Raw genomic sequence first — 27,906 nt, 5'->3', positions numbered from 1 at the left:
TCCATTTAAATTTTTGAATATTGTTTGGAATTTGTTTGTTCTAGTTTTGTGAAAAATGTCATGGGTAATTCGATAGGAATAGCAACAAATCTGAATCTGTATATTGCTTTGGGTTGTATGGCCATTTTAACTATATTAATTTTTCCAACCCAGGAGCATGGAATATCTTTGCATTTCTTTACATCTTCTTTTATTTCCTTGATTAATATTTTATAGTTCTCAGCAGATAAATATTTTACCTCCTTTGTCAGGTGTACTCCAGGTATTTGATTTTTGGGGGGTACAATGTTAAAAGGTATTGTATTTTTGTATTCCTTGTCTAATATTTCATTGTTAGTATACGTAAATGGGACTGATTTCTGAATGTTAATCTTATATCCTGCTATGTTGCTGAATTTTTTGGTCAGTTCAAATAGTTTTTGGATTGAGTCCTTAGGGGTTTCTAAATATAGTATCCTGTCAACTGCATACAGGGACAATTTTAATCTTCTCTTCCTTGTTGGATTCCTTTTATTTCTTTGGTTCCATATTTTAGTGGGAAGGCTTTGAGCTTGTCTTGTTCCATATTTTAGTGTGAAGGCTTTGAGCTTTTCTCCATTGAGTATTATATTTGCTGTGGGTTTGTCATAAATGGTTTTGATTATGTTAAGGGATGTTCCCTCTATACACACTTTGGTAAGAGTTTTGATCATGAATGGATATTGGCTTTTGTCAAATGCATCTATTGAGATGATCATGTGGTTTTGACTTTTCTTTTGTTAATATGGTGTATGACATTGATTGATTTGCATAAGTTGAACCATCCTTGTGCACCTGGGATGAATCCCACCTGGTTGTGGTGTATGATCTTTTTGATATGTTGTTGGATATGGTTGGCTAAAATTTTGTTTAGATTTTTGCATCTTTATTCATCTAACATATTGGCCTATAGTTTTCTTTCTTAGTGGTATCTTTGTATGGTTTTGGTGTTAGGATGATGGTGGTGTCATAGAATGTCTTCTGGAGTGTTGCTTTATCTTCAAACTTTTGAATAAGTTTAAGCAGGATGGTTATAACTTCCCCTTTGTATGTTTGGTAGAATTCGCCTGTGAAGCCATGTGGTCCTGGACTTTTATTTGTAGGGAGTGTTTTTATGACATATTCAATGTTATTTCTAGATATTGATCTGTTCAGGTGATCTATTTCTTCTTGATTCAGTTTTGGCAGGCTTTAAGTCTCTAGAAAGTTGTCCATTTCTTCTAGGTTGTTAAATTTGTTGGCATACAATTTTCAGTAGTATTCCCTTGTGGTTTTTTTTTTTTGTATTATTGTAATATGTGTTGTCGTGTATCATTTTAATTTCCTATTTTGTTTATTTGAGGTTTTTTCTCTTCTCTTCTTGGTGAGTCTAGCCAGAGGTTTGCCAATTTTGTTTACCTTTTCAAGGAACCACCTCTTGGTTTGATTGATTTTGTCTATTGCTTTTGAATCTCTATTTTATTGATTTCCTGTTTGATATTTATGATTTCCCTCCTTCTGCTGAATTTAGGGTTTTTTTTTTTGTTGTTGTTGTTCTATTCTTCTTTTTGTAAGTCATTCAAGTAGTGGATTACATTGTCCAATTTATATTTTTCTTCTTTTTTGAGAAAGGTCTGTATTGCTATGAACTTCCATCTGAACACTGTTTTTGTGGTATCCCATAGATTATGAGTGGTTTTGTCTTCTTTATCATTTGTATCGAGGTATTTTTTAATTTCCTTCTTGATTTCCACATTGACCTATTAATTTTTTAGTATTTTTAGTAGCATGTTGCTTAATTTCCATGTAGTCAGTTTTTTTCTCATTTCTTTTCCTGTGGTTGACGTCTAGTTTCTTTCCATAATGGTCAGAGAAGATGCTTCAAATAATTTCTGTACTCTTAAATTTGTTGAGGTTCACGTTGTGCCCAAGTATGTGATCAATCCTTGAGAATGTTGCATGTGCACTTTAGAAGAATATATATTCTGTTTTTTTGGGGAGGTGATGTCCTGAAAATGTCAATTAAGTCTAAAGTTTCTATTGTGTCCTTTAGGATCTTTATTGCCTTATTTTCTCTCTAGAGGATCTGTCCATTGATGTGAGTGGGGTGTTAAAATCTCCTAATATGATTGTATTCTCATAAATTTCTCCTTTTATGTCTGTTAGGATTTATTTTAGGTATCTGGGTGCTCCTATATTAGGGATATATATATATATATTGATGATTGTAATATCCTCCTGAATAGATACTTTAACCATTAAATTATGTCCTTATTTGTCATTCTTTATGACCTTCATTTTAAAGTCTATTTTTACCAATATGAGTATTGCAACTCCTGCTTTCCTGGCTGGTCCATTAGCATGAAATATCTTTTTCCATCACCTCAATTTCAATCTCTATGTGTCCTTTGCCCTAATGTGAGTTTCTTGTAGACAGCAGATTGAAGGTTTTTGCTTTTTTATCCAATCAGCCACTACGTGTGTTTTGATTGGAGCATTCAGTCCATTGACAATTAAGGTGATAATTGATAGATGATTGTTTATTGCCATTTTAAACTTTGCTTTCCAGTTGATTCTATGATTATCCATTCTTCCTTTCTTTTTTTGGTTGGATGGTCTCCAATTATTTTCTGCTTGAGTGTTTTTCTTTTCATTTTTTGTGAATGCAATGTTTGCTTTTGATTTGTGGTTGCCCAGTTTTTTAAGTGTGTTAACCCCTTCCTATATCTGCTTCTTTTAGCCTGATAGCCATATAGGCTCAAACACATCAGTAAAATAAAAAAAAAAGAATCTCTATTTTCTTACTTTCCTTTCCCACATTTTATAATTGTGATGTCTTTTTTTTTTTTTTTTTTTTTTTTTGTCTAACATCTTCATGTTTAGATCTGTCTGCTGGCTTATTTAAGTGATTGTTTTCCAATTGTGGTTTCACCCATCCTAATTCTTATTAAATTATTTTAATTTAGGGAAGCCCTCTCATTATTTCTTCTACAATGTGTTAGTATAGCTATACTCTTTTAGCTTTTGTTTTTTAGAAAAGTTCTCTTTACCCTTCTATTTTAAATAATTTTCTTGCTAGATAGAGTATTCTATGCTGCATTTTTTTCCTTTCAGAATTTTAAATATATCTTGCCATTCACTTCTGGTCTGTTGTGTTTCTCTAGAGAAATAAGCTCATCGCCTTATGGAGGTTCCCTTATCATTAACACTTTGATTTTCTCTTGATGCCTTTAGAATCCTCTCTTTATCTTTAAATTTTGCCATTTAATTGTAGTATATTTTGGTGTGGACCTGTTTGGGTCCACCTTGTTTGGGGCCTTTTGTATTTCCTGTGTCTTGATATCTGTATCCTTTAGATGTGGAAAGTTTTCAGGCATGATATCTTCTAATATATTTTCAATCCTGTTTTTTTTTTCTTCTTCTAGAATTCCTATTATGTGTAGATTGTCCCTCATTATATTATCCCATAGGCCTCTTATATTGATTTCATGTTTACTCATTTGGTTTTGTGTCTGCTGTCTTGTTTGCATGATTTCCATTATTCTATCTTCCATGTCACTATTTCATTCCTCTGTATTATTCTTTCTGCTCCTTATTGCCTTTAGTTCAGTTTGTATCTCTGATACAAACTTCCCTATATTTTCTAGTTCTTTTCTAAAGGAATCTGCATTACTAGTCATATTGTCTCCTCATTCTTTCAGTATTTTCACTATCTCCCTTGTGAACTCAAAGTCTGTCAAGCACCAGAGGTCTGTTTCATTGTTAACTGATTTAGGTGAATTCTCCTGTTTCTTTAACCAGGAATGGTTTCTGAGCTTCTTCATCTTGCTTGTGTTTTCTTTTCTTTTTTGTTGAATTTGGGAAAGCCAAACTGCACTCCTGTACCACTATTCCTATGCAAGGATACCTCTTTGTATTTTTGGGGAGTTACCATTTATTTTTTGTTGTGGGAATTTGAATATTTGCTGTCTCTTTCTTCAGTGTGAGCAGGCTGATATCCCCAGGGTGCTTACTGTGTTTTCAGGGAGAAGGAGGCAATGAGTTGGGCAGGAATCAGTGCCTGGTCATTGGCCTCTCAGTGGAAGGAAAGACCTGCAAGAAGGTGACACAGGCAACTTCTAGTTGCAGGACCTGGGAAGTGGCAATGAGTTCTAGGCAGATCTACAAGGTGATCAGAGTATTTGGCAATAGCAGCAACACAATGAGTGAGTTCCCAGGGGTGTGAGAGCAACAACAGCTTGTGTTTGATAGCAATGGCCTACTCTGAAGTGATTAGAACCACAGGTGGTGCCTGTATAGTGACCCCTAGTGGGAGCAGTCCATGACTTTCTCTTTAGTCAGTGATAACTGTGGTGGTTTTCCCCTGACAACTGTAGACCATGCATGAATCAACCCATCTCACTTAGTCCGCATAGGAGGTGCTCTATAGGCTGCTCCTATTTGCAGAATCCTGGGAAGAGACAGAGATCAGTCAAGTGGGTACTGCCAAAAGCATTTGGCAGTGGCAGCGGCAGGGCAGGTGTGTTCCCATGTGTGCGAGAGCACCAACAGGTGGTGTTTGGTCACAATGCCCTCCTCTGTGGTGCCCTTGAGGTGATGGGGGGGCAAGTGGTGTCTGTTCACAGACCCCTAATGGTGGTGAGCCACTCCCACTCCTGGAATCAGGAATAACTTTGGTGGTTTTCCCCTGCTGCCTGCAGACGACGCAAGAAGCACCCCATCCCACTTAGCCCAGTCAGAAGGTGCTGCACAAGCTGCTCCTAGTTGTAGGGTTGTGGAAAGGGAGAGTGGCCAAGTGTCTAGGTGCTGCCAAGAGTGTTTGGCAGTGGCAGCTGCAGGGCTAGTGTGTTTCCAAGGCAGTGAGAGCAATAGCATATGGTGCTTGGTTTCAATGCCCTCTTTTTTTCTATTTTGCCAACCCCTAAGTTGACTAGGGTCTCAGATGAGGCTCATTCACAGTGGTGGCAAGCCATGCCCCCCTCTGGCCTCTGAGACAACCTCTTCTGTCTGTCCCTGCCACCCATAGATTGTGCAAGAGACACCACATCACACACAGCCCCCTGATGCCCTAAGCCCACACAAGAGGTGCCTGGCCACCAGTAGCCTGCACAAGAAGCACCCAGTCTCCCCTAAAGGAACAAAAGGCTCCTTGCCACCTGTAGCCTTCTCTAGAGTCTCCTCACCCTCTGAGAGCCAGTGGGCATGTGCATGCTCCAGTGCAGGGAGTTTTCTATGGAGTCCGTCCCTCCTCTTGCCTTCCCCAACAATGGCACCTTGCCTCTCCTACAGGTCTGGACTTTCTCCCAGGTTCCCTCTCCCATGGCGTTCCCTTCCCCCACCTGTGGTGCACTGCTCCTTAACCCCTCAGTCTGTCCCCACACATCCAGCCCCAGTGTGGGGCTGACCTCCTCCAGAGCCTAAGTCTCAGTGCCAAACCCCTGCCCCAGCATCTTAGGTTGAGGTGTCCAGGACAGTGGTTAAGATGATCTGTGCAGTTCTCACTCTGCTTTGCTGTTCTCCGTCCGGATGCTGTGCTTTTTTCAGTGACTTTGAGGTCCCTCTGACTTGGGTGATCTTTCCATCACTTAGGTGGCTTCCCAGGATATGGGCTCCTTTTCTCCTTCCCAGATCCCTCTCAGAAATGCTAGTCCTGTCCTGATTACTTTTCTGTCTCTCTCTTTATTTCTTTTGTTCAACATAGTCATGTCAGTTGTTTCTTGACCTTTTTGGAGTTTTAAGTTCTTCTGGCAGCATTTCCCATTTCTCTTCATTCCCAGAAAAAGAAAAGAAGCATGAGGAGGGATAAACAGAGCAGTGTGTCTGAGGTCTTCCTCCTGGGGCTCCCCAAACACCCAGAGAAGCAGGGCATGTTCTTTGCCCTCTTCCTGGGCATGTACATGACCACAGTCCTGGGGAATCTGTTCATCATCTTGTTAAACAGACTGGACTCTCGCCTCCACACACCCATGTACTTCTTCCTCAGCCATTTGGCCCTCACAGATGTCTCCTATTCCTCTGTCACTGTCCCTAAGATGCTTATGAACATGCAGATACAGGATCAATCACTTCCCTATGCAGAGTGTGTAACACGGATTTTTTTTCATAATTTTTGGTTGCATTTATAACCTTCTTCTTGAAATGATGGCCTCTGACACGTATGTAGCCATTTGTCACCCTCTTCAATAGGCCATCATTGTGAGGGAGGAACTGTGTATAAGTCTATGGGCTGGATCCTGGCTCCTCTCCTGTGCCAGTGCCCTGACACACACACTTTTCCTGGCTCAAGTCTCCTTCTGTTCTGACTACATCTTCCCCCACTTCTTCTGTGACCTCAGTGCCCTGCTTAAGCTGTCCTGCTCAGACACTTCTCTCAATGAGCTGGTTATATTCACTGTAGGGGCTGAAGTTGTCATTTTTTCATTGAGTGTCATCCTGGTCTCTTATGATCACATTAGGATTTCCATCCTGAGGGACCCCTCTACTAAAGGGATCTTCAAAGCCTTGTCCACTCTGTGGTGTCTATGTTCTATAGAAAAATGATGGCAGTGTAGTTTTCCTCATCATCAGGCCAGTCCCCTGACAAAGACATTATTTCTTCAGTGATGTACACAGTAGTCACCGTCATGCTGAACTCTTTTCGTTTACAGCCTGGGAAACAGAGACATGACATTGGCTCTGGGAATTCTTTTCAGAAACAATAACCTTTCAGCCAAGAGACAATAAACTAACCATGTTCTTATTTCACCTACTGACCTTGTTATAAAAGCCTTAAAATGTTTTGTATTGATCACCCATGTCTCTAGCACTTTTCTAACTTTCTTTTCAATGCTCATTGTTATTGGAATAATCTCTTCCCCTTTGGTCATATCTCTTGTCCTTTTATTCTTTCATAACTTTACATATGACATCACATTCATCTTGTGTCTCAAAGCCCTAAACTCCTTTGTGTGTATGTGCATGTGTGTGTTTAAGTTTTGGGTTTTTTCCAGTACTTAACAATATTATTACATTTGACATTTTTACAGCTTTTTTGAAGTATACAAATATTTTAAGAATTATTATGGTGATCTATTCTTGAGTATTAGTTTTTCAATTTTTATTTGATTAATTAATTTGGATTATAGTTGTCTTACAATTTTTTTTAGTTTCAGGAATATAAAAAATGATTGTACCATATATGTATTTTTTAGGTTGTTTTCCCTTATATGTTATTGCAAAATATTTAGTAGAGTTCCATGTGCTATACAATTGATCATTGTTACCAATCTATTTTATATATAGAAGTGTGTGTATCTCAAACTCCTATGTTTTCTCTCCCCACTTTCCCCTTTGGTAACCATAAATTTGTTTTCTGTCTGTGGGTATTATTTTTGTTTTGTGTACAAGTTAATTTGTATTTTTTTGGTCTTTTTGCCATTTCTTGGGCCGTTTCCATGGCATATGGATGTTCCCAGGCTAGGGGTTGAATCAGAGCTGTAGACACCGGCCTACACCAGAGCCACAGCAATGCAGGATCTGAGCCATGTCTATGACCTACACCACAGCTCATGGAAATGCCAGATCCTTAGCCCACTGAGCAAGGCAAGGGATCTAACCCACAACCTAATGGTTCCTAGTTGGATTCATTAACCACTGAGCCATGACAGGAACTCCTGTATCATTTTTTTGAAGATACCACATTTAAGTGATATCGTATGATGTATATTTTTCTCTGTCTGGTTTACTTCATTTAGTATGATAATTTATAACACCATTGATGTTGCTATAAATGGTGCTATTTCATTCTTTTTTTGGCTGAGTAATATTCTGTTGTATATATATGAAGCATATCTTCATTATCATTCATCTGTTGATGGACATTGAGGTTGCTTCCATGACTTGGCTTCTTGCCTTCCAAAGCTACAAAAATTCAGTTAAGTTTCTTATGTTTAGTTTTAGTAAAGTCCAAAATGTATATCTTCTCAATGCAGTAACAAGTACTTTTGATAATTTGCTAAAATATAAATAAATTTTAATTTAATTGTTCTTTTGACAATAGTGGAGCAGAGAGTAGTCAATCCAATTACCAAATTTCCCTGTTCCAGGAAGAATAATTTCCCCCCTAAACTGGATATTTGTGTGGAGACCAGTCTACAGCTATTGGATACATTTTAGTCTGGGAAATGAGTGTTATCTTTTCCACTGAGATCTCACTTCTAATACAAAAAAAGCTAAATGCATGAATTTATAACTTATGCACACAGAAATATCTATGGGTATGTCTACTATGTGCCAGGCAATTTTCTACATTCTGGGAATACACATTAAAAAAGATGTATTCCATTGTAGCATTTACATTCCAGCATTCCTGATCAAGCTCATCCTCCTTTTTTTCCATAGCAAGATTTAACCTTCATAGATATCCTAAATTTTACATATTTTAAAAATTGTCATTTCTTCACTAGATGAAAGTGCTATGGGAGATGGTTTTATATGTCTGAAATAAATAAATGCTAGATTTTGTAGGTAAAACTTCTATGAATAAAAGAATCATAAAAATGGGAGGTCAAGGAGTACTCATCCTGGTTCAGTGCTAATGAACCTGACTAGTATCCATGAGGAAATGGGGTTTCTTTTGGGTTAAGGTTCTTGCATTGCTTAATGGTTAAGGTTCTGGCATTTCTGTGAGGTGCAGTGTAGGTCACAGATGCAGCTTAGATCCTGAGTTGCTGTGGTGGCAACTGCAGCTTGGATTTGACCCCTAGCCTGTGAACGTCCATAGGCTGCAGGTGTGGCCCTAAAAATCACAAAAAGGGGGGTACAAGAGCACTGGAGTGTTTTTATAATTTAACATCATGTCGTCTAGGTAGAGCTCATTGGGAAGGAAACATCCAAAGATGTATACATCAAGTGCTATTCATCCTAGGGATACAAGTTTTCTTCAATATCTGCAAATCAATCAGTGTTATCCCCAAATCAATCACATTAACAAACTGAAGAATAAAAACATATGATCCTCTCAATAGATGCTAAAAAATCTTTTGACAAATGCCAACCCCCATTTCTGATAAAACCCTCCAGAGAGTGGGCACAGAGGGAATGTACCTTAACATAATTAAGCCCATATATATCAGACCCATAGCTAACATCACTCTCAATGGAGAAATGCTCAAATAATTCCCACCAAGATAAGAAACAAGTCGAGGATGTCTGCTTTCTCCATTATTAGTCAAAACACTTTTGGAAGTTCTAGAGACAGAAATCAGAGAAGAAAAATAAATCAAATGAAACTAAATTGGAAACGAAGAAGCAAAACTATCACTGCAGATGAGATGATACTATATGTAGAAAATCCTAAAGATGCTACCAGAAAACTGTTAGAGATCATCAATGAATTTGGCAAATTTCCAGGATACAAAATTAATACAAAGAAATCAGGAGTTTCCATAATGGTGCAGCAGAAATGAATCAGACTAGGAACCACGAAGTTGAGGGTTTGATCCATGGTATCACTCAGTGGGTTAAGGATCCAGCATTGCCATGAGCTGTGGTGTAGGTCACAAGACATGTCTTGGATATGGCATTGCTGTGGCTCTTGCCTAGGCCAGCAGCAACAGCTCTGATTAGAACCCTAGCCCGGGAACCTGCACATGCCGCGGGTGCAGCCCTGAAAAGGACAACAGACAAAAAAAATCGACTTAATTTCTATATACCAACAATGAAAAATCAAAAGAGAAATTAGGGAAGCAATCCCATTTCCCATCCCATTAAAAAGAATAAAATATCTAGGAATCAACCTACCAAATAAACAAAAGAACTGTACTCTGAAAAAGACACTGATGAACAAAATCAAGGATGACACAAAGAGATGGAAAGACATACCATGCTCTTGGGCTGGAAGAATCAATATTATAAAAATGATTATACTACCCAAGGCAATCTACTGATTCAGTGCAATCCCTATCAAGTTACCCAGGATGTTTTTCACAGAACTTGAACAAAATATTTTAAAGATTGTTCGCAAGCACAAAAGACCCAAAATAGCCAAAGCCATTCTGAGGAAGTAAAATGGAGCTGGAAGAATTGGTATCCCTGACTTCAGACTATACTACAAAGCTACAGTCATCAAAACTGTATGGTACTGACACAAGAAACAGAAATAGAGATTAGTGCAATAGGACAGAAATTAAACCCATGTACCTACAGTCAACTAATCCATTATGAGTGAAGCAGGAATATAATGGAGAAAAGCCAAATCCTTTCAATACGTGGTGCTGAGAAAACTGGACAGCTATATGTAAAAAAAATAAATAAAATGTGATCACTTCCTAATAAGATCACTAGACACAAAAATAAACTCTAAATAGATTAAAGACCTAAATATAAGACAGGATACTATAAAACTCTTAGAGGAAAACATAGGCCCAACACTCTCTGACATAAACCACAGCAATAATTTCTGATTTACCTCATAGACTAATGAAAATAACAAAAAAAAAAAAATGGGATGCTATTAAACTTAAACGTTTCTGCACAGAAAAGGAAACCCTAAACAAAACAAATAGAAAAACCAAAGAATGGGAGAAAATATTTACAAATGAAGCAACTATCAAGGGATTGATCTCTAAAATTTATCCCCCCTCAGCTCCATACTAAAAACAGACAACCCCATCAAAAAATGGTAGAAGATCTAAAACAATTCTGCAAAGAAGACATATAGATGGCCAAAAATCACATGAAAAGATGTTCAACATCACTAATTGTTAGAGAAATGCAAATAAAACCCACTATGAAGTAGCACTTTACACTGGCCAGAATGGCTATCATCAAAAGGCCTACAAACAATAAATGCTGGAGAGGTTGTTGAGAAAAGGAAACCCTATTACACTGTTGGTGAGAATGTAAATCTGTGCAACCACTGTAGAAAATAGTATGGAGATTTCTCAGAAAGCTACAAATAGCATTGCCATTTGACCCAGCAATCACACTCCTGGGCAGTTATCTAAAGATAACCATGACTCAAAAACATACAGGAACTCTGATGTTCATTGCATCACTATATACAATAGCCAAAATATGGAAGCAACCCAAATGTCCATTGACAGAGGACTGGATAAATAGGATGTGGCACATATACGCAATGGACAATTACTCAGTCATACCAAAGAAATAATGGCATTCACAGCAACATGGGTGGATCTATAAGTGATCATGCTAAGTGAAGTTAGTGGGACAGTGAGGAACCAATACTGTAGGCTCTCACATGTGGAATCTAAACAAAGGACATAGTGAACTTTGCAGAACAGATACTGACTCACAGACTTTGAAAAACTTATGTTTTGAAAGGAGACAGGTTGTGGGGTGGGGATAGGCTGGGGGGTTGGATGGAAATGCTAAAAAATTGGGTTGTGATTATCATTGTACAGCTATAAATGTAATAAAATTCATTGAGATAAAATACCATTAAGGAAACATCTAGAATTTTGTTTCACCAAATATCTGTGTGCTGTAGCCTAGCCAAGTTGACAGATGAAGTTATCCATTGAATTTTTGGTTTTCAGTCTGATTTGGGAACCTTTTGGAAGGGATTCAATAGAGGAATAGCATGTCCATACTTGATTTTGTTATTGTTTCTTTAAAAAAACTCCGATTTTTGGAGGTGTAAGTGACATACAATAAACTACCTATACCTAAAGTATACTGTTTCACTCTGAAAACCACATATAGAAATACAATATTATCCAGCAACACCACTCCTGGGCATATATCCAGATAAATTACAATTCAAAAATATAATGCACCACTATGTTCACAGAAGCACTGTTCAAAATAGCCAAGATTTGGAAATAACTCAAAGTCCATAACAGATGAATGGATACAGAATATTTGTTGTATATATCTTCTGGAGAGAGAGAGATAGAGAGAGAGAGAGAGAGAGGAATAAAATTCAATAAAATTCAATAATGTTATTTGTAGCAAAATGATGCAACTAGATATTCGCATACTCAGTGAAGTAAGAAAGACAAAAACAAACATCATTTGATATCACTTATATGTGGAATCTAAAATATAGCACAAATAAAACTATAAACAAAACAGATTCATAGACATAGAAAAGAAACTTGTGGTTACCGGGGGTGGGGGGGGGACGAACCAGTGGGATGAATGGGGATTTGGGGCTGAGTAGATGCAAATTCTTACATTTAGAATGAATAAACAATGAGGTCCTACTGTATAGCACATTGAACTATATCCAGTCTCTTGGGATACACCATGATGGAAAATAATATAAAGATAGAGATATGACTGGGTCACTTTACCATACTTCAGAAATTGGCACAACACTGTAAATCAGCTATACTTTAAATTTTTTAATAAAGGTGAAAGATAAAGTATATAATTTATCTGGTTTTGACCTATGTACACACCATGAAATTACCCCCACAGCCATTATGATCCTGAATTTCTGTGATGTCTACATTCCTGCCCTCACTTTTTTCCTCCCATCTGTCCTCAGGGCAACCACTAATCTGTTTTCATCACATGGATACATACATCTCCTAGAAGCTTATTTCAGTGGAATAGTACAGTTTGATTCTTTTCTATCTGATTTCTTTTACTCGGCCAAAGCGTTTTGAGATTCATTCATGTTGAGTGTGTATCAATAGTTCATTCTTTTTATTGCTAAGTAGTATTCCATTTTAGGGATAAACCACAGCAGTTATGTCCATTCATCTTTTTAAACATTATAAAAATTTTGTTTTTCTTTTAAATTTTTTAATTATTTATTTTTAATTTTTAAAATGTTTCTGTTTATTTTTTTTTACTTTCATTTGACTTCATTTTTAGTTGAAGAATATAGTTCACATACAATGCTCTATTTGTTTCAAGTATAGAAAAAATGATTCCATTATTCACACATACACACACACGCACACGTATATTTTCTTCTCAGATTCTTTTCCCTGATATGTTATTACAAAATACTAAGTATAGTTTCTTGTGCTATTATAGGAAATACATTCACTTAATAAAATAAGTCCACTGATGAACATATGAGTTATTTCTAGCTTCTGCCTATTAAATAGTGTTGTTACAAACATTCTCAAATAAATCTATCTATAATTATATACACTCTTTTTTTAGACAAATACCTGACCTATGTATAACTATATATATATTAGACAAATGCCTAGATATATATATATATATATATATATATGACAAATACAAATACCTACGTATAAGATTAATTTTAAAGAAAATGTTCAAACTTTTTGTATTCCCATGAGCAGTGTATGAGAATTCCAGTTCCATCATATCTTCAGCAACAATGAGAGCAGATATTCTTTCAATTTTAGACATTCTAAAAAGTTTATAAGGGAATAAACCAGTTTAAAAAGCTGAAGTCAGATGATTGGAGTAATGTAAAAGATTGGAGTCCTATGAAAAATAATCCTGTGACATTTGGTATTTTTTGAATTTTTTGAGTCTCCCTAACTCCATGCATGATTTCATTATTCTGCAGCAGTTTTCACTGTTTACCTGCCATTCAGTTTGCCTTAATAAGTATTTCTGCATCATCTCCAAATTAGATATGTGTTCTTAGAGAGGGATTTCTGGTTATATTATTATATATTATGTCTCTAGAGATTATACCAGTATTACATTTGTGGGAACCTTAGTGATTATATAAGGGAATGAGTGAATGAATGAACAGATGAATTCATGCAACAGTTGCCAATCACAAATCCCTGTTGGGAGCCATAGCTGATCTCCAGCAATACAAAGACATTGACCAGGTGCCCATCCTCCTTAAACTTTTTCATGAGGTTAAGGAAGAAGGAACATTCCCAAAGACATTCTATGATGCCAACATCACCTAAATTCCAAAAACAGACAAAGATAACACCAAAAAAGAATACTAACAGCCAATATCTTTGACGAAAATAGATGCAAAAAATTATCAACAAAATCGTAGCCAACCAAATCCAACAACATATAAAAAAGATCATACACCATGACCAGGTGGGGCTCATCCCAGTTTCACAAGGATGGTTCAACATACATAAATCAATCAATGTCATACACCACATTTTAAAGCCAAAAACCATATGATCATCTCAATAGGTGAGGAAAAAGGATTTGACAGAGTCCAACATCCATTCATGATAAAAACTCTCACCAAAGTGGGAATAGAGGGAACATTCCTGAACATAATTAAAGCCATTTATGATAAACCCACAGTAAATATAATATGCAATGGGGAAAAACTGAAAGCCTTCTCACTCAAATCTGGAAAAAGACAGGGATGCCCACTCTCACCACTGCTCTTCAACATAGATTTGGAAGTCCTAGCCATAGCACCTAGACAAACCAAAGAAATAAAAGGCATCCATATAGGAAGAGAATAGATAAAACTGTCACTGTATGCAGATGACATGATATTATACATAGAAAACCCTAAGGATTCAACCCAAAAATGACTTGAACTGATTAATAAATTCAGCAAAGTAGCAGGATATAAGATTAACATTCAGAAGTCAGTCACATTTCTGTATACTAACAATGAAATAATAGAAAAGGAATACAAAAATATAATACCTATTAAAATTGCACCCCAAAAATCAAATAACTGGGAAAACACATGACCAATGAGGTAAAGGACTTATATGCCAAGAATGATAAAATATTATTTAAGGAAATTAAAGAAGATGTAAAGAAATGGAAAGATAGTCCATGTTCATGGATTGGAAAATCAACATTGTTAAAATGGCCACATTACCCAAAGCAATCTACAGATTCAATGAAATCCCAATCAAATTACCCATGACATTTTTCACAGAACTAGAGCAAACAATCCAAAAATTTATATGGAACCACAAAAGACCCAGAATTGCCAAAGCAGTCCTGAGAAACAAAAACCAAGCAGGAGGCATAACTCTCCAGACTTCAAGCAATATTACAAAGCCATAGTCACCAAGACATTGTGGTACTGGTACCAAAACAGACATACAGACCAATGGAACAGAATAGGGAATCCAGAAATAAACCCTGACACCTAGTCAATTAATCTTTGAAAGAGTAGGCAAGAACATAAAATGGGAAAAGAAAGTCTATTCAGTAAGCATTGCTGGGAAACCTGTATGGCTGCATGCAAAGAAATGAAAATAGAACATACCCTCACACATGCACCAAAATAAACTCAAACTGGGTGAAATACTTGAATATAAGACAAGACACCATCAAAATCCTGGAAGTGAACATAGGCAAAACATTGTCTGACATCAACCTCATGAATATTTTCTCAGGTTATTCTCCCAAGGCAACAGATGAAAGAGCAAAAATAAACCCATGGGACCTCATCAAACTGAAAAGTTTTGCACAGCAAAGGAAACCAAAAAGAAAACAAAACAACTTAAAGAATGGGAGAAAATAGTTTCAAATGATGCAATGGGCAAGTGCTTAATCTCTAGGATATACAAGCAACTTATAAAACTCAACAGCAAAAAAGCCAACAACCCAGTGGAAAAAAGGGAAAAATACATGAATAGACCATTATCCAAGGAAGATATACAGATGGCCAACAAACACATGAAGAATTGCTGAACATCCCTGATTATTAGAGAAATGCAAATCAAAACTACCATGAGATACCTCACACCATTAAGAATGGCCATCATTAATAAGTCCACACATAACAAGTGCTGGAGGGGTTGTGGAGAAAAGGGAACCCTCCTACACTGTTGGTGGGAATGTAAGCTGGTACAGCCACTATAGAGAACAGTATGGAGAACAGTATGGAGGTACCTTAGAAATCTATACATAGAACTACCATATGACCCAGCAGTCCCACTCTTGGGGCATATATCTGGACATAACTTTCCTTAAAAAATACTCATGTACCCACATGTTCATTGAAGCTCTCTTCACAATAGCCAAGAGCTGGAAACAACCTGAATGTCCATCAACAGTTGATTGGATTAGGAAGATGTGGTATACATATACAATGGAATACTACTCAGCCATAAAAAGAAGAGTACTACTTCAGCCATAAAAATTAATGCCATTTGCACAACATGGATGGAACTAGAGACTCTCATGCTGAGTGAAATAAGTCAGAAAAAGGTAAATACCATATGATATCACTTATAACTGGAATCTAATATTCAGCACAAATTAATGTTTTCACAGAAAAGAAAATCATAGACTTTGAGGATAGACTTGTGGCTTCCTGGGAGAAGAGTGAGTTGGTGGGAAGGTTTGGGAGCATGGGGTTAGTGGATGCAAACTGTTGCTCCTGGAATTGATTTACAATGAGATCCTGCTGTGTAGCTTTGAGAACTATGTCTAGATACTTACAACACAAAAATGGAAGGAAAATGTATGTATACATGTATGTGTAACTTGGTCCCCATGCTGTACAGTGGAAAAAAAACTAAGAAAAATTAAAAAGACATGGATGATAAACCTTTATATTTAATAAACTTTCATTAGGGTTCATTTAACCACTATTCCAAATCACACAGTGACTATGATCATTATTTCCACTTTGAAGTAACTGAGTCTCAGTGGTCTTTGATAAATTGCTCAAGTATGCTCTCTTAAACCTGGAGTAACTGAGTCTTTCTTCCAGAGTGTTATAGTCATTTCACCTTCTTCTGAACCATGCATAGACCTACCCTACAAAACATTCCAGAGGAGTGGGGGGATGAGCACTTTTTAAGGGGCTTTGTGTTCTGATGAAAGTCTGTACTGGTGTTGGGGACAGATGCACTTCCACTGTCTGTGCCATTCACTGCCCTTTAGAGAAGCTGTACTCATGATGCAGAGGCCCCATCCAATGAAGAATCTCCTGCATCTCATCAGATACTCAACTAGAAACCCAGGTACCACGCATATCAGGGACACATTCTCCTGTGAAACCAGGTGCAGCTCAACACTGTGGATGCTTATCATCCTCCTTCCTGAGGACCAGGAGGGAGTTGGGCAGTTGCTCCAGTGGACTTTTTCTCTAGTCAGGGACTGGGGACAATTTCCCTCTGAGGGCTCTTTAAGATGGAGAAAAGGCAGTCTCCTTGTGCATGGTTTGAAGCTGGAGAACCAACATGAGAGTCTGTACAGCTCCTCAGGCCGCAAAGTTTTGATATATTTTTTTTTTAGATTGGCAGTCTTCTGGAAAGAAAGTGAGGATTTAGGTAGTAGAATGAAGCAGAAAGTATTTGAATTCAGAGCTCAGGTATAGCTCATAGAGCCAAGAAACCTCCAGAGTCATGCACATGTGTCTTGGTTTAAGACTGTGAATGACTGAAGCAGAAAGTATTTGAATTCAGAGCTCAGGTATAGCTCATAGAGCCAAGAAACCTCCAGAGACATGCACATGTGTCTTGGTTTAAGACTGTGAATGACCATTACATAAGTTATGTGCATTAGTGTGTGTGTGTGTTGTGTTTTTTGAGTCTAAGTGTGTATGTGTAATGGACAAACACACTGAATGCCACTCACTAGGATATAGAGAGATCAGAGAAGCCTGGACATTTCCTCAGTGTGTGCTTACTCTACGTGCATCTACTGCTTGTGCATCATGTGTAAGACCTGATGCACTGCTTGTGATTTGAATATGAATGACTTCTTGTGTAAACAATACCTCTGGTCTAGGATGATACACAGTTTGGTGTGTGTAGCTGTGTTGTACATGTGTATTTTTTTGTGAGTTTTGCATAGATTTGTGTGAAGTTGGCTCACACCCTGACTGTATTACCTACTGAGAGTATAAGCCAGATAAATCTATAAATCTCCATTTATCAAGAGTGTGTCTGTGATAGTGTGTGAGTACTTTTTTGAAACATATTCATGCTTTGAATCCTGTCACACAGAAGAAATAAATATCTGTGTGTGTGTGTTTGACATTTTCACACTTTTTATTTTCCACTTGCCTAAGACCATAATCCACACAGTCAGTTCCACAAGAAACCTATTTTGCAGAATATTGTCATCCATTTTTCTGTGATTTGACTACACCAGCAGGGACACTATAAGGTCAATATTTTTGACAGCCTGCTTCAATTTTGGTAAAATGGTTTAGAAACAAAATCCTCATTTCTGGGATCACATATGTGGATACCCAGATCTTTATCTTTTCCCTACTTAATGGATTTGTGGCCTTGGGTTTGGCCATGGTGATTCTCAGCATCCAGTGCTCTTAGATGGGATCATGCTATTTGATGAACAGATCTTGGTTGTAAGTTGCTTAAGAAGCTAGGCACATTGAAAACACTTATCAAATTTTAGCACCATGGAGACCCTAAAGCTTGACTCTCCATTTCCTATTGGGCAAAGGACAATATTTGGTATGAAGACAGGAAAATCAAGCCCATCCATAGTCTCTCTCTCAATGCCCCATCCCTAGGTCACACTCCATCTCTTCTTTGCTACTGCGTAATTGTCCAGCCACCTCTTTGCACACAGTGCTGTTGGAATCAAAGTACCATGTCTGTATTTTTCCCTTCTGTTCCCATTGCAGCTCCTGGGTGTCATTAGGAGCTCTGGTTCTCCTACAGGTGATCTGTGAGATCCTGGGCTGAGTTTGACCTAGCATCTTTCAGTGAAATGCCTGTGCTTTACAGAAGGGTCAAGTGTCTGGTACCTCCTTGTTCCCTGTGAACTGAGTCAGTTAATAATCCTCAGCACCTCTCTGGTCTGGAGCAAAAATCTACCAGCAGATTCTTACACAATATCAATTTCCCATCCCAGGCATATTTTAATATTTAACTTTAACTTTGCACATTTAACATTTGACTTTAGCTTTTCTACCCCCCATAAAAATGGGTGGATTATTTTTCTAGTGAAAAGATGATCAGAAAATCAATGCTTGAAGGAGTTCCTGTTCTGACTCATTGGGTTATGTACCTGAAGTATTCATGAGTGTGTGGGTTTCATCCATGGCCTCACTTAGTGGGTTAAGATCCAATGTTACTGTGAGCTCTGGTGTAGGTCACAGACACTACTTGCATCCATAGTTTTTGTGGCTGTGGATTAGGTGGGAAGCTGCAGTTCAGATTTTACCCACAGCCTTAGAAATCCCATATGATGCACGTTCAGCACTAAAAAGCATGCAAAGGAATGATATTGAAAGAAAGAAAGAAAGAAAGAAAGAAAGAAAGAAAGAAAGAAAGAAAGAAAGAGAAAGAAAGGAAGAAAGATGGAAGAAAGGAAAGAAGAAAGGAAGAAAGGAACGAAGGAACGAAGGAATCAGGCTTTGGACCAGCCTCTAATATACTGTATCTGTGTGAGATTCTTTAAGTGATTTCAGTACTCCTGTTGGTAAAATTAAGGGAAAAAAACAGTCTCCTCTACTTCCCAGACACAAATAAAGTTTGATGGATTGAATGAAATTGAAGGCATATGAAAGCCATTGGCAAACTAAAGTGCTGCAGGAATATGAGTGTGGACAGTTATCTGAGCAGAAGCACTCCTTCAAATCCTGAAATAGACAAAATCGGCAGGACCTTAAGAAGAGGGAAGAACACTAGGGACATAGGAGCAAAGATTCCAATATGTTTTTAACAACATTGGAGAGAATTGTGACTACAGCAGGTACTAACTCTATAATCATGGTAGTTTTCTTCTTCTGAGTATGTTGTTAATGAAGTTTTGTTTGCTTTCTATTTTTTTTTTTGTTTGTTTTTACAGCTACATCTAGATGTTCCCAGGCTAGGGATCAAGTCCAAGCCAAATCTCTAACCTATGCTGCCACTTGTGACAACGTGGATCCTTAACCCACTGAGCAAGGGGTGGGGTGATCCAATATCCTCAGAGACAAGGCCAGGGTTCCTTAACCCACTGAGCCACAATAGGAACTCCTCCCTCTTTGGACTATTGAAAAATTGAGCAAGAAGAATAAATTTGAAACTAATGAGACTGCTTACCTACAGGGATTGGGGTGAGAATAGGATAGAAAAGATGGAGAGATGAGTATATTTATTTGTATAGTTTTGACTATGTTATCTTTAACCACTAAAAAATAAAAAAGAAGGTGAAGGAAAATAAAGCAAACTGGAATAAAACAAAAAATGAGCCTAACTATATTTTTAGTTAATACCATAATCAGACTAAAGGGGAAAATAAAGTAACTAATTTATTAAACAGTGAATTTTGTTTATAAACTAAGCTCACAACAATGAAAGCACATTTTGTTATATGAAAATTTTTTGAGCTAAGTTCATTTTTTTATTAACAGAGTTTCTGTTCAAGTTTCTGAAATTATATATATTCAAAATTTAGTAAGTATGTAGACTTGTTCTGATAAAGGGCCTGACTCCTCACTGGAGCGAAGGTGTGATGTACATGGAAAAAGAGAGGCTAGAAAGAACTCTGTGGTCTTGAGCTAGAATTGAATATACCAACTTAAACTCATGGGTTGTAATGTGTATAAATAGAGTGAAATTATATAACAATATCTGTCTGGTTCCCATTTCCCATTATTTCTGTCCCACTTCTGACCCATCTCTTATGGGTGAGCAAATGCCAAATTTGGTTTTTGAGTATCTGTCTCCTCTAACATGAAGCAAATTTACTTAGAAAAATGGCAGATTCTAGGTATGGGGCCAGGACACAACAAGACCAGGGAAATTTTGCTGAGATTGAAAATAAAAAGTTCTCAATGAATCATGGGGGCATGGGAGTCAGCAGGAAGGGACTCCCATTGGCCAAATCTTGATGATTACAGCTTCAAAATTAATAACATCAGTAATGGGTTATAACTCACATAAAAATAAAATTCATGAGACCCTGATAATATAAATAAATCAATGAAAAATTAAATGCTTGTGGAGTAAAGGGAAGTTCCTTCACACAGTTTAATGCAGCTAATCAACAGAGGAAATGATCAAATTAGAAAATAAGCATTTGGCCATCACATTTGCAATAATTTTTTCAATGTAAGTATCATCAATGACTGTTATATATAGTGGGTGAAGCTGTTTTAAGAAAAGTGTTGTGGTTATACAACTTAAAACATCTACCAAATGAAACTTAGTTAATTACAAAGTTATAATTGAAACTTACTGTATAGAACCTGGCAGAGAGCACCTTAACCAGTTAATCAAGGATCAGATAAGTAGCCACTGGAATTTTTTTTCCTGTTTAGGGCTATACCTGCAGCATATGGGAGTTCCCAGGCTAGGGGTAGAATTGGAGCTGCAGCTGCCATCCTACATTGCAGCTTGTGGCAATAACGGATCCTCAATGAAATGAGTGAGACCAGGGATACTAGTCTGGTTCATAAGCCACTGAGCCACATAGGGAACTCCAAAGAACACAAATTCTTAAAGAAGCTGTGTAATTTTCAAAAAAAATCTGAGAATGTAAAGCCTATGTTTGGTATTAATGACAAAACATGGGTAAAGCCCTTATCCTAGGCTGCAAAGATTCATAAAATTTTGCAGCATTATGAATGATATTGGACTATTATAGCACCAAGATTCATAAAATTTTGCAGCATTATGAATGATATTGGACTATTATAGCACCAAGAAGCTTTAATGAAATATAATGGCAGGTGTTCCCATCATGGCTCAGTGGTTAAAGAACCCAGCTAGCATCCATGAGAATGCAGATCCATTCCCAGCCAGCCTCAGTTGGATAAGGATCTGGCATTGCCTTGAGCTGTGGTATAGATTGCAGACACGGCTTGGATCCCACATTGCTGTGGCATAGGCCAGGAGCTGTAGCTCTGACTCAACCCCTAGATTGGAAACCTCCATACGCTGCAGGTGCACCCCCAAAAAAAAGAAGGAAAAAGAAAAGAAATATAATTTTCAGGGCCTGTGTAGCTCAGTCAATACAACACCACACTTTTAATCTGAGGGTCCAAGGTTCAAGTCCCTGTCCAGGGGCTGTGTGAAATATTGTTTGCAAATATTATTATTTTAGTTTCAGGTGTATGACATGGTTACTTGACATTTTCATACATTATGTAATGATCACAACAATTATTAATCTAGTAACTATCTGTCCACAAAAGTTTTTACAGTGTTATTGACCATTCTTTATGCTGTATATTAAATCACTCAGGTTTCTTTGTTTTATAACTGGAGGTATTTTCCTCTTCATCCACATCAACTATTTCATCCTTCTCCCCCAGACACTGTCCCCTCTGGCAACCACCAGTATCTTCTTTGTATTTATGGGTCTGTTTTCATTTTGTTTTGTTGATTTGTTGTTTTGATTTTTAGATTCCAGATTTAAGTGTGACACCATGATATTTATTGTTGTCTCTCTGCCTTATTTCACAGAGCATAATACCCTCTAGATCCATCCATGTTGTTGGAACATGGCTGTGAATTGTGAGAAACACTTCAGTATCTCCCTTATGGCCACGTTGTTGCCAATGAAGGCAGAAACCATTTTTGTCCCCATAATGGAATGACATAGACAGTTGTTTTCACTGTTGGGGATTCACTTTCATTCTCTTGCGTGTGGATATCCAGTTTCCCAGCACCATTTATTGAAGAGACTAACCTTTCCCCATTGTGGGTTTTTGGCTCCTTTATCAAAGATAAGTTGAGCATATATGTGTGGGTTTATTTCTGTGCTCCATATTCTGTTTCATTTTTCATTTGTGTATTATAATGTCAGTAACATACTGTGTTGATTTCTAAAGGTTTGTAGCATAGTTTGCAATCAGAAATTGTGAGACCTAGGGGTTTGTCCATTTTGCTTAAGATGGCTTTGGTTTTTGTGGGTCTTTTGTGGTTTCATGTGGACAGAATGAGTGATGGCAATGGGATTTGATCCCCAACACACTCAGAGGCAGTGGTGTGGGCTCTCAAGAGCCAATTCTATTCTGTTCTGTCCTTTCTGCAGTGTACAGAGTGGCAGATTCCATTGTAGGTTCTTCAAAGTTCAAGGAAGATCATGGCCACTCCTTCTCCTCATGGAGAATCAGAGGGAAGACAAATGTGTCACTGACACTAGAGACACATTCTGGGACCTCTATAGTTCAGCCCCTTTGGTCTCTGCACTAGATCCATCTCAATAGTAAGGTAAGGAATTGGTCAATTAACTCAGTTGATTTCCTCTCTAAGCAGAAGTTGGGGATGTGTTCCCTGGGGTATTAGTCCTATTGGTAAATGTGGATTTCCTGCTCATGGTTCTCCTTCTTGTAAACAGGCAGGGAGGTGGAAAATATCATAAGGCCATGGAGGCATAAAAGATGAGTCCTCATGTAGTAGCCTCTACCAGCACAGATCTGAGCAAGTTGGGGAGCCATCAATTGTCCTGTATGTGTTTCTAGATGTGAGGTATAGGAAGAAGAGATAGGGAAAATGTGTGTTTGTGTTGTTCCTATAACCATGTGTTTTTAGTGATTAATTCACACACTGACTTACTTGGTGCCACCAGCCCAAAGTGTCCATAACCTTAAAATTAATTAAAATGACCTTAAATTTTAATTTCATTTCCACAGTTGCCCTAGATATGTTTCAAGACTCCAGTAGTCACAGGAGACTGGAGCTGATGTATTGGACAACAGAGCTGTAGAGTATTTCCATCCTTGTTGGAAAGTCCTATTGTACAGTGTTGATAATAGACCATGGAGGCTGGAAATCTACAATACACGTGTAAGTGCTTGGGTTACTGTGTGATGTTGAATTTTTTAATGTTATTTTTGTGTTAGGTTTGACCACATGTGATTCATAGTGTGTATAGTGGAGTATCTTTGTGTGTGAGTGTGTATGGTTTGTGAGTTGTGTTGATTACTGGATGTAGACTTTGCATGATGTGTTTTTTTTTGAAAAACAGCTTATGAGGTATAATTGATATACAAAAAAATACTGCACATGTTTAATGTATATAATTTGAGGATTTTGGACATGTGCACACACTTTTGAAGTCATTACCAACAATCAAGGTCATCGACATATCTGTCTCCTCTCAAAATGTCCTTGTGTCCTTTGTATGTGGAAAGAAAATTCAACATGATATCTACTCTTTTAAGGAATTTTTAGGTTCATAGTACAGTGTTTTTCACTCTAGGCATTATGCTGCATAGCAGGTCTCTAGAATTAATTCATCTTGTATATCTGACACATTTTCAATTAAATAACAACACTTCATTTCTCCTTTCCCCTAGCCCTTGGTGACTGACATTTATGTGAGTTTCTCCAAGGGAAATTGTGCTGTATTTGCCTTTATAGGACTGGCTTATTTTACTTAGCATAAACTCCTCTTGGCTCATCCTTGTCACAAATGGCAGGATTTCCTTTTTTCAAAGGAAAAAATATATTCCATTGTGTGCAATGTTTATCAATTCATGTGTTAATGGACATGCAGTTTGTTTGATATCTTATCTATTGTGCACACTTCTGTAATTCATATAGGAGAGTAGATACATCTCTGATATCCTGATTCCAGTCCTTTCTAGTGTAAACCTAGCAGTCAGATTTATGGATCATGTGGTGCTTCTAATTTTTAATGTTTTGGGGTGCCTCCATATAGTTTTCCATATTGGTGACACCACTCTACATCCCCACCAGCAGTGTAGAAGAGTTCTTGTTTGAATGTTTTATAAGTCATGTGTGATAAAATGTATCTTTTTATTTTTTGTTTATTTGTTTTTGTCTTTTTAAGGACACACCTGAGGCATATGGAGGTTCCCAGGCTAGGACTCTAATCAGAGCTACAGCTGTGGGCCTGTGCCAGAGCCATAGCAATGCCAGATCTGAGCTGCGTCTGTACCCTACACCACAGCTCATGACAATGCCAGATCCTTAACGAATGAGTGAAGCTCAAGGTATTGAACCCACAACCTCATGGTTCCTATTCAGATTCATTTCTGCTGCACCACAATGGGAACACATGATTTCATTTTAAAGTTGTATGTAAGTTGGTATGAATCAATACCAACCTCCACACTTCTGAGTAGGATAAGTATCGGTCAGAGAGTCAAAGAGCAGCACCTGGGGTTTTGTTTTCTGTCACTATGTGTCGTGCTGAGTGTTTGTGTGTTTAACACACTCACACTCTACTTCTCCTCTCTTTGGATGGCTGTAGAGAAGAGAGGGCCTTGTGAGGGCCTTGGAAATATGTGTATGCATTTGAACTGGTAAGACAGCCTAACAGCCTGAGTCTTCCTTTTTCTTAGCTCTAGACATAAACAGACAGCAAACAAAGTCCTCTTTATGCTAAGTTGCTGACACTTTGTACAGATGGTTTGAAGGCTACCAAACTTCATGTAATGTTCCTCACTGGTGTTTAATGATTTCTACATCTCCACTCTGGGGAACAGGTTGGGGTAAATTTTGGAACCTTCTCTAGTTAATCAGATGGATCTGAATTCTGATATACATCCTTGGTCCTACAGCATCTGTAATAACTTGGCTCTCTGGTCACCTCCTTTAGCAAATTCTCATGTCACTCACATTGCATGTATGCTCAGAACAGAGCCATTTTAAAGCCGTGGTGATGGAAGGGGAGAGAGAGACAATGGCAGATATGAATGAAGCTATTTATTGGCAGATTTATTAAAAATGCAATGAGTCAAGTGATGTGGACCTCCTAATCATCCAGGGCCATCCATGATCTAGGCCTGCACTATTGCCTGGATGTGAGAGCAACACCTCAGAATAAACTCATATTTTTTGGAAGCTACTTGATCTTGCTTGATGACCTCCTATAACTTTGCCATATTTAGTTCCTGATGTCTGCTTACTTATCCTGCCCAAATAATGAGCTGATTTATTTATTTTTTGGATCACACTGCTTTTGATTTTATTTTTAGTCAATGATTTATTAACTTGTGACATTTTTTAAATTAAAAATTTTTATTGCAGTAAAATATATGTAACCAAATAACATTTCAATAGTTTCTGTACACATTTCTGTGGCACTAACTAATTCACATTATTGTACAACCACCACCTCTATCCACCTCCAGATTTTTTTTAATGCATTGCACCCATAGGCATATGGAAGATCCTAGGCTAGTGGTTGATTCAGAGCTGCAGCTGCTAGCCTACACCAGAGCCACGACAATGTGGGATCCCAGCTGTGTCTGCTACCTACACTAGCTCACAGCAATGCTGGATCATTAACACCCAGAGAAAGGCCAGAGATTGAATCCATGTCCTGTCTACTAGTTGGATTCATTAACATGAGCCATGACAGGGAGTCCCACAATTTTTAATCTTCCTAAATTGAATCTCTATACCCATAGAGAAATAGATACCCATTTTCCTTCTCCCACAGCCCCTGGCAGTCACCATTCCATTTTTTGTCTCTATTAATTTGACCATTAATCCATGTCATATAAATGGATTCTTATGGTATTTACCATAAGAAATACCATAATATTGCATGATTTTACTTAGCATAATGTCTTCAAGGTTCATTCATGTTGCAGCTGTGTCAGGATTTATTTCCTTTTTAAGGTTGATAATATTCCATTGTATGCATAGACTACATTGTACTTATCCATTCATTTGTTAAAGTACATGGTTGTTTCCATCTTTTGGCTATTGTGAATAATGCTGTTTGAACATGGCTGTATAAATAGCTCTTTGGCCCCTCCTTTCAATTCCTTTGGTCACAGAAGCAGAAGTTAAATTTCTGAATCATATGGTAATTCTACCTTTAATTTTTTGAAGGACTGTCATAATGTTTGACCTTTTCTTCCTTCCTCCCTCCCTTTCTTTCTCCCTTCCTTCTTTTCTTGTATTCACCCTAATTATAAGAGGTGTTATGTGTTTATCACTTTATTTTGTACATATTACACTAATTTTCCAAATAATGCTTTAAGTGGTGTGTGTGTGTGTGTGTGTTTGTGTGTGTGTTTGCATGTGCATGCATGAGTGGTTGTGTTAGACAGACACAAGCATATAAGCAGCCTGACAGAAAAGTCATGAAATGGAATGTGTCTTATTTATTACTCTCTCCCTATTGTCTATGATAGTGTCTCTACTATGTCAAACAAAGTATGAGCTGTTTGTTATTTCCACAGAAGGGTTTGATTGAGGTCATATACTTTCTTTACATGACTCTGTCAGTCTCAAGACAAATCACATTGCATTGCTCTCACCAGACTAGATGAGGCATAGTGTGTGAGTGTAGTGCATTTAGACCTGTCCATACACTGACACAATCATGCTGAAAACACATGTGACCAGTGGTAACTGCTAAGCTCAGTACTTCAAAGTTCTGGAATTTCCCATTTCTACTCAATCCCCAAAGAGAGGAAAGGATAATGAAGAGGGAGAACCAGAGATCCATGTCCAAGTTCCCCCTCCTGGGGCTCCCTATCTGGCCAGAGCAGCAGTGCATATACTTTGTCCTATTCCTGGGCATATACCTGACCACAGTGCTTGGGGATTTGCTCATCAGGCTGAATCCTCACCTCCACACCCCCATGTATTTCTTCCTCAGCCAATTGGCCCTCACAGACATTTCCTTTTCATCTCTCACTGTCCCAAAGATGGTGAAGAACATGCAGACCCAGGAACTATCCATCTCTTATCCAGAGTTCATATCACAGGTGTATTTTTATATGCTTTTCATTGTGTCAATAGTCTCCCCCTCATTGTGATGGCCTATGACAGGTACATGACCATCTGTCACCGTATGCACTGCACCACCAAGAGAGAAGGACTGTATGCTCTGATGGTGACTGGCTCCTGGATTCTCTGCTGTACCAGGGCCCATTTTCATACCCTCCTCTTGGCTCATCTGTCCTTCTGTGCTGACAACATCATCCCCCATTTTTTCTGTAGCATCCCCAACCTACTCAAGCTGTCCTTCTCAGACACCTTTCTCAATGAGCTGGTCATATTCACTGAAGGGGCTGCAGTTGTCATTTTCCCACTGAGTTTCATCCTGGTCTCTTATGGCTACATTGGGCTCTCCATCCTTAGGGTCCCCTCGTCTAAAGGGATTTGA

The 27,906-nt window shown here is 37.8% G+C and overlaps 1 protein-coding gene across 1 annotated transcript; it reads left to right on the top strand.

The window, feature by feature from the left end:
• Nucleotides 1–5,789: 5,789 nt before the first annotated feature.
• Nucleotides 5,790–27,906, top strand: LOC100152027 (olfactory receptor 1J4-like). Its single transcript, XM_021082234.1, has 2 exons — nucleotides 5,790–6,080; nucleotides 27,397–27,906. Exons 1-2 carry the CDS (start codon nucleotides 5,790–5,792, stop codon nucleotides 27,904–27,906), a joined length of 801 nt encoding a protein of 266 aa, XP_020937893.1.

Source organism: Sus scrofa, unplaced genomic scaffold (genome assembly GCF_000003025.6).
Source record: "Sus scrofa isolate TJ Tabasco breed Duroc unplaced genomic scaffold, Sscrofa11.1 Contig59, whole genome shotgun sequence".
Lineage (NCBI taxonomy): Eukaryota > Metazoa > Chordata > Mammalia > Artiodactyla > Suidae > Sus > Sus scrofa.
Note: the sequence above shows the minus strand (reverse complement) of the source record. Positions and strands in the feature narration are given on the sequence as shown.